The sequence below is a fragment of the Knufia obscura genome (assembly GCF_036327395.1).
Source record: "Knufia obscura strain CCFEE 5817 isolate CBS 148926 chromosome Unknown scaffold_12, whole genome shotgun sequence".
Lineage (NCBI taxonomy): Eukaryota > Fungi > Ascomycota > Eurotiomycetes > Chaetothyriales > Trichomeriaceae > Knufia > Knufia obscura.
The window spans coordinates 1,067,652-1,078,230 of NW_027042698.1; the positions used below are offsets into that span (position 1 = coordinate 1,067,652).

General features: G+C 47.7%; 5 protein-coding genes across 5 annotated transcripts; 2 read left to right on the forward strand and 3 right to left on the reverse strand.

Moving 5' to 3' along the window:
* Nucleotides 1-479: 479 nt before the first annotated feature.
* PMZ80_009181 (uncharacterized protein) lies at nt 480-1,640 on the forward strand (the record flags this gene model as incomplete). Its single annotated transcript, XM_064877576.1, has 1 exon — nt 480-1,640. One exon carries the CDS (start codon nt 480-482, stop codon nt 1,638-1,640), a length of 1,161 nt encoding a protein of 386 aa, XP_064727078.1.
* Nucleotides 1,641-2,846: 1,206 nt separating this feature from the next.
* PMZ80_009182 (uncharacterized protein) lies at nt 2,847-3,497 on the reverse strand (the record flags this gene model as incomplete). The annotated part of the gene is made up of 1 exon (XM_064877577.1): nt 2,847-3,497. One exon carries the CDS (start codon nt 3,495-3,497, stop codon nt 2,847-2,849), a length of 651 nt encoding a protein of 216 aa, XP_064727079.1.
* A 756-nt stretch (nt 3,498-4,253) lies between these two features.
* Nucleotides 4,254-4,543, reverse strand: PMZ80_009183 (uncharacterized protein; the record flags this gene model as incomplete). The annotated part of the gene is made up of 2 exons (XM_064877578.1): nt 4,254-4,265; nt 4,319-4,543. 2 exons carry the CDS (start codon nt 4,541-4,543, stop codon nt 4,254-4,256), a joined length of 237 nt encoding a protein of 78 aa, XP_064727080.1.
* A 1,111-nt stretch (nt 4,544-5,654) lies between these two features.
* PMZ80_009184 (uncharacterized protein) lies at nt 5,655-7,202 on the reverse strand (the record flags this gene model as incomplete). Its single annotated transcript, XM_064877579.1, has 1 exon — nt 5,655-7,202. One exon carries the CDS (start codon nt 7,200-7,202, stop codon nt 5,655-5,657), a length of 1,548 nt encoding a protein of 515 aa, XP_064727081.1.
* A 2,706-nt stretch (nt 7,203-9,908) lies between these two features.
* On the forward strand, nt 9,909-10,376 carry PMZ80_009185 (uncharacterized protein; the record flags this gene model as incomplete). Its single annotated transcript, XM_064877580.1, has 1 exon — nt 9,909-10,376. The coding sequence occupies one exon, from the start codon at nt 9,909-9,911 to the stop codon at nt 10,374-10,376; it is 468 nt and encodes a 155-aa protein (XP_064727082.1).
* Between the last annotated feature and the right edge of the window lie 203 nt (nt 10,377-10,579).

Sequence of the window (10,579 nt, forward strand, 5' to 3'; positions counted from 1 at the left end):
TGGACGAGCCTCCAAACCTAAGAGACACGCGTAGATCGGAGACATGACCGTACAGGTGGAGGTACTTGAAGAGAAGACCGTGTGATGGTCTCGTCTAGGCTGGAAAAGTGTAACGCCCAAAGAGCTGTTTGTGCTGGTTAAACGAAGGCGGATCACCGTCGGCAGGTTGATATCGAGGAGCTTCCTCTCTGGGATAAGCTGGCCAAGGAACCCCAATCGACTGCCGCACACTCTGCAAGGGTACCTGCAGCGTCGATCACCTGGGGAAGCTGGAAAATGCTCCGAGAGTCTTGATAAGCTTGGCTCTTTCTTGTCCTGTTGGAGCATGATGCGCGCAGATTGAGCTTCATACCTCGGAGACCTTTCCATGCATTGTTCGATACTACCTGAGTGCTGATATTGTCAGATCTGCCCACCATGGTTACAGGTTCTCAACAAATTGCGGTTAAGCAACAACTCTTTCGAAATTGTCTTTGACCATGAAGTTTGGTAGAGTATTCCTGGTAGTCCCTGGTCTGCTAGTTGCTGCACTCGGTGATCAGTCTCCATGGGAAGAATATTCGAGAGTCGAATGCCAGGCTCCAACGACCGATCCTCTCGAAGGGTGCCCATCAGAGACAGTTCTGGTCGGTTCCGACAGCAAATATGCTACAATCAAGTCAGCGATTTCATCACTCCCTCACGATACGAGTTCTCAGACTCTGTTGATACTTCCTGGAACGTATAAGGAGCAAGTGAATGTCACTCGAGCAGGACCAGTCACTCTGCTTGGCCAGACAAATGCACACAATGATCTAGGATCGAACACTGTCGAGGTCTTGTGGCGTGCTGTTGCAGGAACAGGCGACAACGCTTTCACTGCTGTACTGACTGTGGCGCCAGACCTGAACGCATCTCTTACAGGAGCTGGACCAACTGGATTCGCCGTTGCTGAAGAACAACCTTTTGGCAACACCAACTTCCGAGCATACAACCTCAACTTCACAAATGACTTCTTGCCATACAGTGCGGGACCATCTCTGACACTATCCACCGGATATGCGAACAGCGGGTTTTATCACTGCTCATTCTCCTCGTATCAAGACACAATTCATGTCGGGAAAAATGCATCGACGTACATTAGCCATAGTTCGATTGGAGGACAAACGGATTTCTTGTATGGATTTGGGACTCTTTGGATCACGAATTCGACTCTTCTGCTGCGTGGTTGTGGTGGAGGTGTAACGGCATGGAAGGGGACGAACACCACATTCGAGAACGAGTATGGGGTGTATATCGTGGATGGGAGTGTCGTGAAAGCCAATGACTCGCTGTCGATCAATCATGAATGCGCACTTGGGCGACCATGGAACTCTCAGCATCGATCCGTCTTCGCGAGAAACTATCTTGATGAGAGCATCTTGCCCGCGGGCTACGTTGAGTGGTCATCGTCCGAGCCGCGAGTAACGAACTTGACGTTCATGGGAGAGTATGAGGATTTCGGGCCAGGATTTAATCTGACGGGTCGAATGAACGAGGGTGATGGGGTGATGATCGAGCTCGATTCAGAGCTATGGGCGCAGTATGACAGTCCTCTCAAAGTGTTTCACTTTCCGAATGGTAGTTTTGGCAATACGGATTGGATAGATTGGTCCGTTTGAAATTAGAGGAGGATGAGTTTGTTCTTGCTGCGCTTGAGCACCCTTAAAGTTTGATAGACCTCGGCAAAACGCGTCAACGCGTGGAAGTCGCGTACCACGAAGTGCAGTACTTTTGCACGTCTTCATCGACGCGAACAACCACCCTATGCGATATTTGCGTTGCAATACCTCGAAGAATGGTGTGACGAGAGCGTTGTCATGATATTATGTGTCTGACCCAATGAAGCACTTGTCTCTACATACTCCATGCCAAGCTCCAAGGACCGTTGCAATAGTTACGACTGATACTTTCCCGTGTCTGTATTCAACGATCTGCGCGCACTAGCATGCTCGTATAAAGGAGATCACAAGTTGATGGAAGCGCTCAGAACTGTTGAATGTTGTCACAATCTACCTAAACGTCGGACTCTCGCCCTGACAAGTTCGTGGAAAATCAACACTATTGCGTACTTATGATGGAGACACACGAATGACAATGTTACATAGGGTAACCCGTTCCATCTTCTCGCACTTCTTGAGAGCCTCCCCACCTCTATCCAATGTCAACACTTCATGCTGGTGTGTGCCTCCAAGCAACCCCTTGTTCATCAGGATCGCTATTTCTTTCAGCTGCTCAGCACTCGGCTGGACCCGGAAAAAGTCGAACTTCAGCTGGACCGGACGAAGGCTCAACCCATCACTGTTATACTTTCTGAACAGATTGATATGCACGCACCCCTCCATGGCCCGAACATGATCGTCTGCCCGAGGTTTCGCGACACTGATTATCTTCGAACGGGAATGGATAAGAGCGGATGGACGACGCGGCCCTGTGTTTGACGTATATTCGGTATACACTTCCAGTGTGCTTGAGAGCACCGAGTCCGTACAGGCAAGGACTAGATCGAAGAGTCCCGAGTTATAGAGCCGCTTCCTGGTCCACTCTTTGCTGCAATCAAGGGAGATGAAGACGTTCGCTCTAGGACGCTGCAACCCGTTGTCGGCTCGAGACTCGCACACCATCGTGATGTGAATATCTTGGCAATCAGATCGCGCTGCGGCTGCAAGGCGAACAGCCCACAGACCGACCTCACTAGATCCAGCCAGGATAAGAAGCCTTTTGAGGTCTGAATGCCGGCTTAGCTTATCGCCATCAACCTCGTGATGCGAGGTCCTGTTCGTTGCAACATCTGGCTCCTGCAATCCTCCATGTGTAAACAGAGCTTGCTACGCCGTGAGTGCAGCGAGAGGTATTGCGACGAGCTTTTCATGCCATGTCGACACCACACTCATATCTGAAGGAGGAGAAGGAACCTTACATAGCTCATGTTCGAGAGCTACGACCTGCTCAGCGGCCGCCCCATTGCGACTCAAGTCGACAAAGCCACGGACGGTATCCCCCAACTTGTACTCCGGTAAACCCATGGGTGCTCGTATGAAGGTGACTCTAGTGGAACTAATCTTTGACCGAGAACGAATGCGGACGATACGTCCAACGACCTCATGGCAGGGAATGCAAGTCGGTCGTGTAGTGGAGCAAGCTGATAGTTGCGTGTTGATCCGTGCAAGCTCGCCTTGTGTAGTAGATGTTGCGATGACTTGCAGAAGGTATTGATGCGCATGGCTGGTACGCGAAGATGAGGGCTGTATACTCATTCCCTTGCCATTCCCCGTATGTGAGTCGTCCTCTTTGTGAGCCGTGGCAGCGCTCTCACTGTCGTCGCCATCCTCGGCTTTCCCAAGATCTTCCTGCTGCAGTATCGGAAACTCTGGCGGTGGGTGAAACCGTGAAATATGCAGATCTGGGGCTGTTGAACGATCGACTTCGAGGGCTGAATGACTTCCGAAATGATGGGAAGGTAGATAGAGGGCTTTCATTGTAGATGAAGGTCTAGTCATGCTCTCAATGCTATATTCGATGTGTGTTACATGGGTACTCCTGGGTGTTGTGGGCAGAAGAAATGACGGAGATGGTGATGGAGGGCGTTCAACGAAATGATAGGCGATGGCGGATCGTGGCTTCCTTTTGAAGTATTGGGTAATGAGCATGCACATGTATGAAGCAGGCAAGGACGTCATTCCCAGGAATTGCGGCCCATCGTGCCTGCCTCGAGGATGAAATTGTCATGCGGTAACGAAGGACGTTCCTGGTTCGAGAATCGTGGTGCTGTTGATGAAAAGCAATACGGCCCCCACATGACTCTTCGCACACATTCATCTGCCACCGCAAATGTCGACATATTGTATAATAGAGATCTCACCCACGAACCACAACGGGTCCGAATAAAGAGTCACGCGAGTCGCACTGCCTCATCTGTACCTTCTCACGAATGTGGCATAGGAGTCAGTCTCATACACAGACCCTTCTGAATCTGTACAAGACCTTCACGCAGTCATCCAGCATGTAGAGCGGCAGGTTGGGGTGGCTGTCAATTTGAGGTGCGAAAAGTCCACAAACATGATGGATATGGAGCAAATGTTTATGATGATAGGATTAAGCCTACTTCCACTGATGATGGGCGACTAATCTTGCTCGGCAGAAACATGTCGTGGGATATTGTTTTCCTGCATTGCCGGCTGCGGCATTTGTATAATCACATAGTCGTCGTAAAGGTGTCATGTTCATGACATGGTTTAGTTGCTGACCTGGGAATCACTGTCAGTCGTTATCTCAATGCATAGAGATCAAGTCAACATACCTTATCGCTGACCTTGCTGCCAGTCGACTTCTCATACATGCCCCGTCCAGCATCTGTGATCTTCTCGTTTGTCTCTCTGGACTGCGACATGCCAGCTCTCTTCTCAATCTGATCGAGGCCCTTGTCTGCGTAGTCTTCCTTGCCGGCACCGCCTTGGGCAGCACCGCCGCTGCTAGAGCCACTCTTGCCCATGGCCTCCTTAGCCTTGTCCATAAGTCCAGACATTGTGATAAATTGGTTAGTTGTAGTTTTGATTTGGAAAGTTCGTATGAAGTGGAATTTGTGGGATCAGAAGTCACAGCCTGTGAGGAAGGACAGTCAGTTCATATGTACCTACATTCTGCAGACCAAAACTTGGTTCATGATGTCTGAATGATCCTGTAAGGCAGATGGAGGGGCTCCAGTTGACGTAGCTGCGTAAACATGATGGAAACTAACCCCGGCAAATGACGCGCCTTGAAGCTTGTCTCCCTTGACTTGTGGCGCGCGTGCAACGAGACCCTGATTTCAACTGGTTACGAAGGGAGCTTCAGCATGTTTGCGTGAACATCTCAGCACGATGCGGCGAGTGTTGCGCGTTCATCTTGCAGCTCGTACATATGAGGTCGTTTGTCTTGATTGAACAGCTCACACGTGTTGATACCAGGAGTCCGACTGTTCTGGACCCGAAGCGATGATTTTGATCGAGTTACCGATATGAGCAGCGCAGCTGAAGCATGGCAAGAATGAAGAGGTACGAAGGAACTATTGTGAAATAAACACAAACCATAGCGTACCTGGAAATTATATGCCACGAAGAGCAAGGACCTCCCTGAGCAACCATTTGTCAAGAGAGGCAGTCACTAGCACTTGCAATCGTAGCTGCCTTGTTTAGCGGTGTTGCAGCTGAGCTACCGAGAAAATTGGCTGTCATTTTCATGGTCGAAGGTCGACAAATTCCGAGGATGGTCATACAGTCTAAATGATGGTATACGGAAAGAGTACTTCGGGGTACTGGTATAGTATTTAGTCGAGTAGTCGTGGATGAAGAATTCGAATTCGAATGAGGATGAACACTTTATACTGGATCAGATGTGGTCCTCGGAGTGTTAGTGATTGTACCAGTGGATTGTGAGATGGAGTGTTTGCGTGCGACGTCGGTCGCTGTCGCTTGCATTGCCATCGTATCACGGCGATCCGCAGGTGGGAGGGCAATATCAATTGAGAAGGCAACATCAATCGGTCCAACGACTCCAAACTCCTCGACATGATACCAGCAACTGCGTCCTATCATGCTGTCGTCAAGCGTTCAAAGTACATCAGCATATGATCAACATTGACTTGGTTGTGCCACGTATCAGCCATTGTGCACTGGATGTGTCTGGATGGCCCTCCTCAGCTGAGTCTCCATATCGTGGTCATGCTCCATATCCTCGTCGTCGTCCCCTGCAGACTCAGTGCCGCTGTACTGCTCCTGCATTTCTTCGTCTTCCGCTTGTGCCTGCGCCTCGGCTTCAGCCTCAGCATAACCATGCGAGTGTTCACCCTCTCTTGCAGCATGCTCCCTCGCAGCAGCTAGCTGGTCTTCCGTAATCATCTGGCCACGAGCAGCGGCCTCAGCCCGCGCCTTCTCCGCCGCATCCTTCGCACACTTATCCAGCCACTGTTTCTTGCCTCTTGCTCTCGCCTCCTGGATCTTTGCCTGACTAAAAGGTGTTCTCAACCACAGCCCCCTTTTGTTCAACATTGCCTTCAACGCATCATCCGTGAATTTGAACTCAGGCGGTATATCGCCATTCTCATCTTTGAAGATCGCATCTCTGATCATACTATATGTCAAGGGCGTCATCTTCTTCTTTCCTGTCTTCTTGTCGAAACCAGCAGCCCGCTCTTTGGCAAGATAATCTTCCACGTATCTAATCATCTTGTCCATTATCTCGTCCGGTAGCTTGTTCGCTCTGCGGCCAGCCATGTGGTGCTTTGTATCAGCTGTTCCCTGTCTACACGTGTAGCTCACTGCACTGATTGTAGTTCCGAGGAATTTTGCGATAACGTCGTAGGAGTAGCCCAGCCGCCGCATCAGTAAGATATCTCTTCGTTCGTCACGGGTGAGGCGGCGATGCTTGACTCCCTTTGCCTCGCGGCGTCTGCGGTAACGTGTTGAACCGTCTGCTTCAACTACAGCTTCTGTCATGGGCACGGTGTTGGCTGCTACTCCATAGCCTAGGAACGAGGTCGGGTCTTTGGGGGATGGTGGGTACGTAGGCGATATCTCCGGTGGTCTCGATGGTTGTGGTTTAGGTGCTGGAGGAGTATACGGGACCCCGTTGGCAATATACAGATGGGCATTGGGATGGTTTGGGGGCGGAGGTCCGCTGCCGACAGGGTAGCTGTGGTGTGTCTGCTCGACTCGGTTGTGCTGGAAAAAAGTCGGCTTGAGGGGACCTTGAGGCGTTGTTTGTTGCTCGGGCTGCTGCTGGGGCGATGCATTGAACAACGGGTGTCCGGCGATATACCAGCATCGAGGACACCTGTCCATCAGCTGCGGCCATGCAGGCTGCTGGCCATAAAATGGCTGCTGAGGCTGTGGGGGTCTCTGAACATGAGGCGGAGCAGCTGCTGGAGGTTGTCCATGTTGATGTTGATGAGATTGCTGGAAGGGTGGCAAGGGTCGCTGTCCAGCGGGTGCTATACTCCTTGGTGTACTTGTGGAAGCTCTGGAGGGTGAGTCTATGATTTCGATAACATGTTGTCTCTCGCCATCGTGTGCTGGGGCTGGACGGGCCGTCGATGCAGTCGAGGTGCCAGGGACAGCAGGGGCGCTGGGTGCAGCTGGAGCACCATGACCTTCAGCCTGCGTCTGCGGCTGTGATATTGTCGACGCTATCGCAGTCTGTTCTGACATCTTGCATGCTAGTCTGCTATCGCAGCCCTGAATTATCGTCAAACTGCTGAAAATACACGGGTGGTCCACGCGTTAAGTCACGCACGATTCGTTGATTTAAGTCGTGTCTCCAAATGGATCACTACAACAACCTTGGCAAGACGACGCAAATCTGCGTCGCATCGCACTCAATGCGCTCCTCGTCCTTCTCCCGCCGCTTTTTAGCGTCACCTGACCATCCGCCCGAGGAAAGAGGAAGTAGAAATTCTAAAAGTAGTCTTTTTTATGTACTTCGTTCGTTCTAGTAATAACATAACAGCCGTTACTCTCTTATCTAGAGTTAGCACTCAACGTAGTGCTTTAACTACGTAACTACGCTTGAGTATTGTTACGAGGTGCTCTTTTCTATAGGGTAGGAACGTAATATTCAAAAAGAAGTGGTAAAAAGCGGGTCGGCCTTACCCTGAAATTTCAGCTAGAAACAGGACGATACTTATAGCACAACAGGGCTTTAGGAGAAGATCTAAAGGACCGATACCTAGCTATTAGCCAGTCCGGGTCACGTCTTCGGGCTTGCTCCCTAGGAAAATTCCATCGTCTTGACAAGTTTCTGACGTCCCACTTTTTTCCACCACTTTTTAAATATTACGTTAGGACCCTGTAGTTTTAAGCGCAGTGATCGTTATAATATCGTAGTAGTTAAATTAAGGCTGCTAAGCACTCGTTTTTATGTATTTATCGCTTTTTATAGTCGATATAGGTATAAGATACCACTTAAGAGGTACAGTAGGATATCACGGGTGTAATATTAGATAAATCGATAAATACTTAGCTGTACGAAGGCTAGCATAGAGAATTGCGACTGCGGTGGCCTTAATAGAGGTCTACGCACGTGCAAATATCGTAAACACTTAGTATAACGATTGTATCGATTAGATTCCTTATCGGCTTATTAGGGCCTATTCGTATATACCGTTAACAGGCCTATTAATAGTACCCGCTTTAGCTAAGTTATGCTTCCGGTAGCTACTTTTACTATAAAGGCTACTAGTAGTATAGAACTCGTCTAATTATAGTATAGCTTACTTAATAACGAAGTAGTATAATAACTTAGTAGACCTTAAACGTAGTTTATATACTTAGTACTATAGAATACCGTTACTATAGCTAAAATAGACCCCCTTAAGTGTCACGAATAGTACGTAATATAGGATAGGTACATAGATGCGTTGCGTGTGCGATTCTTCCGCTTCTTATAAGCGTTGAATCGCTGTCGCCCCTATAGGTAAATAGAGTATTTAGCCACTGATAGTGATAGGGTCGTCCCGAGATCCTGACATTAAGTAAGAGATAACTATAATAATACTAGTACTTATCTTAATTATATAGTACTATTATAACTATATAAAACGGCCTACTATTAGTAGCCGAGTAGCTCGTAGTAAAACAATACTACTAAAGATATAAACTTAACTATAAACGCTATAGTAAGTAACTAGTTTAAGTCCGTAAATATTTAACGCTTTAAAGAGATAGCAATATAATAATATACCGTTAAAGGTAATCTATATAATAGATCTTAAAGTAAGGAAATACCTCGCGATATTTCTTAATATTTATCGCTTTAGTAAGTAAAGCGTTGTCGCTAGTCTATTTAGTCGTTCTAAAAGTATAGTTAATATATCTTTTTATAAGATTTTACTAGCTATAGTTATACTATACTACTAAATTATTAAATAGTTAAGAGAGAGCGTAGCTATATCGAAAGAGTTAGTAGATAATAATAAAGTATTAGAGCTTAAGTACTATATTAGTACTATAAACGAAACTTATATTTTAGTATATATTATCTTCGCTAACTAAATCCCGTAAAGAAATTATAAATATAAGATCTCTTAGAATATCTTTATAGTAGCCTCTTTTAACTTAAGATTTATAAAGATTTATACTAGTTAAAAAGGTTCTACTTATAATATAATAATAATAAGGGATACGCTTAAGAAAGGTATTTGAAAGTTAAAGTAAAAATAATATTACCTAGTCGATACTAAATATTATAACTATAGTTTCTTACTTATACTATATAATAAAGTACGATATTATTTATAAGAATAAGCTAAGTCTAAAGGACTTAAACTATAAATAAAAGAAAAGTTATTTAACTTAAGATATATGTTATGAGGCCGGTGTCTCCACGTGACCAGTGATGGTACGAGTGGAACCTCAGTGGTTCTACTCAAGTAAGCTGAGTGGGATGTTGGGCCAGTGAGTATTCAATGCAAGGTCGAGTTATGCACAGGTAGGGTTCTGGTATAACTTAGGTTGACTACGAAGCTATGGAAACTATACGGAGGAGAGCCGTTGCTATATACTCCTGTCCCATACCTTCTTCGGGGTTATCCAAGGTGCCCAAGGTTGTCCAAGGTCGAACCTTGGGAACCTTAGTGACCTTGGATCCCTTTTAGGATATCACGTGCTTTCTCGCTTGTCCTTCCGTGTCCCAAACTGTTTTCGTCCTTGTCCGATTCTGGTCTCAGCCCACTGGCTGATTCTACTTCTGGCGCATACCCTGACGTGTGTCCTGGCGTGTGCCCTAGTGTCCATCTGGTCGCGCATCAAACCGTAACACTATCCCCTCTCTAGTCTACTTGCGTCCTCGCAAGTACAAATAGTTGGTATATCCCTTCCTCTTTGTCTTTTCCTTCCTTTTCCTGGTGATGGCTGACAATGCCGAAGTCGCGTTCCCAGGCCGAAGTTGAACGATATCGGAGACTCGGCACCAACATTATCGCAACCGGTATTCGAGCCATAGAGGCGTGTCCGCAATGTGTTAAGTCGAAAACGACGTACATGATTCGACGTGGGTACAAGAAGTGTGGCCCTTGTACCAAGAAGGGTATGACTTGTGGTGGTAACTTCTCGCAGGCGACGTTCGATCGTCTGGAGAATAAGAAGCAAGAGCTGCGGCAACAAGCGAAACAAGGTCGCAAGTTGATGGTGACATTTGCGAGACAGCTCCTCCTTCAAGAGGAACGCGTGGCCGCCATGGAGGCGAAGCTGGAGCGACTGACGCGCCGTCAGGACGCCCTGCTTAACCATGAGGCTCGTGCGTTGGGAGAGATGGACGAGATGGCTGGTGACTCCTCGATCGCCGAACAACAGGTGTTCGATTTTCGAGACCCCCTCCTTCTTTAGGACGACCCGGCGAACCTGGACATGCCGGACGACTTACCTAGTCCTGGTCCTGAAGGGGATCCGGGGTGTCCTCCCTTTGATTGGAACGCGGTGTCCGATGATCAGCAATTCGATTGGTCCGAGATTTTGAATATTAAAGGAAGTCGGAAACCTGCTGGGTCGTGACATCGGTTCGTGGTACCCATATGCTTTCTGATTCATCT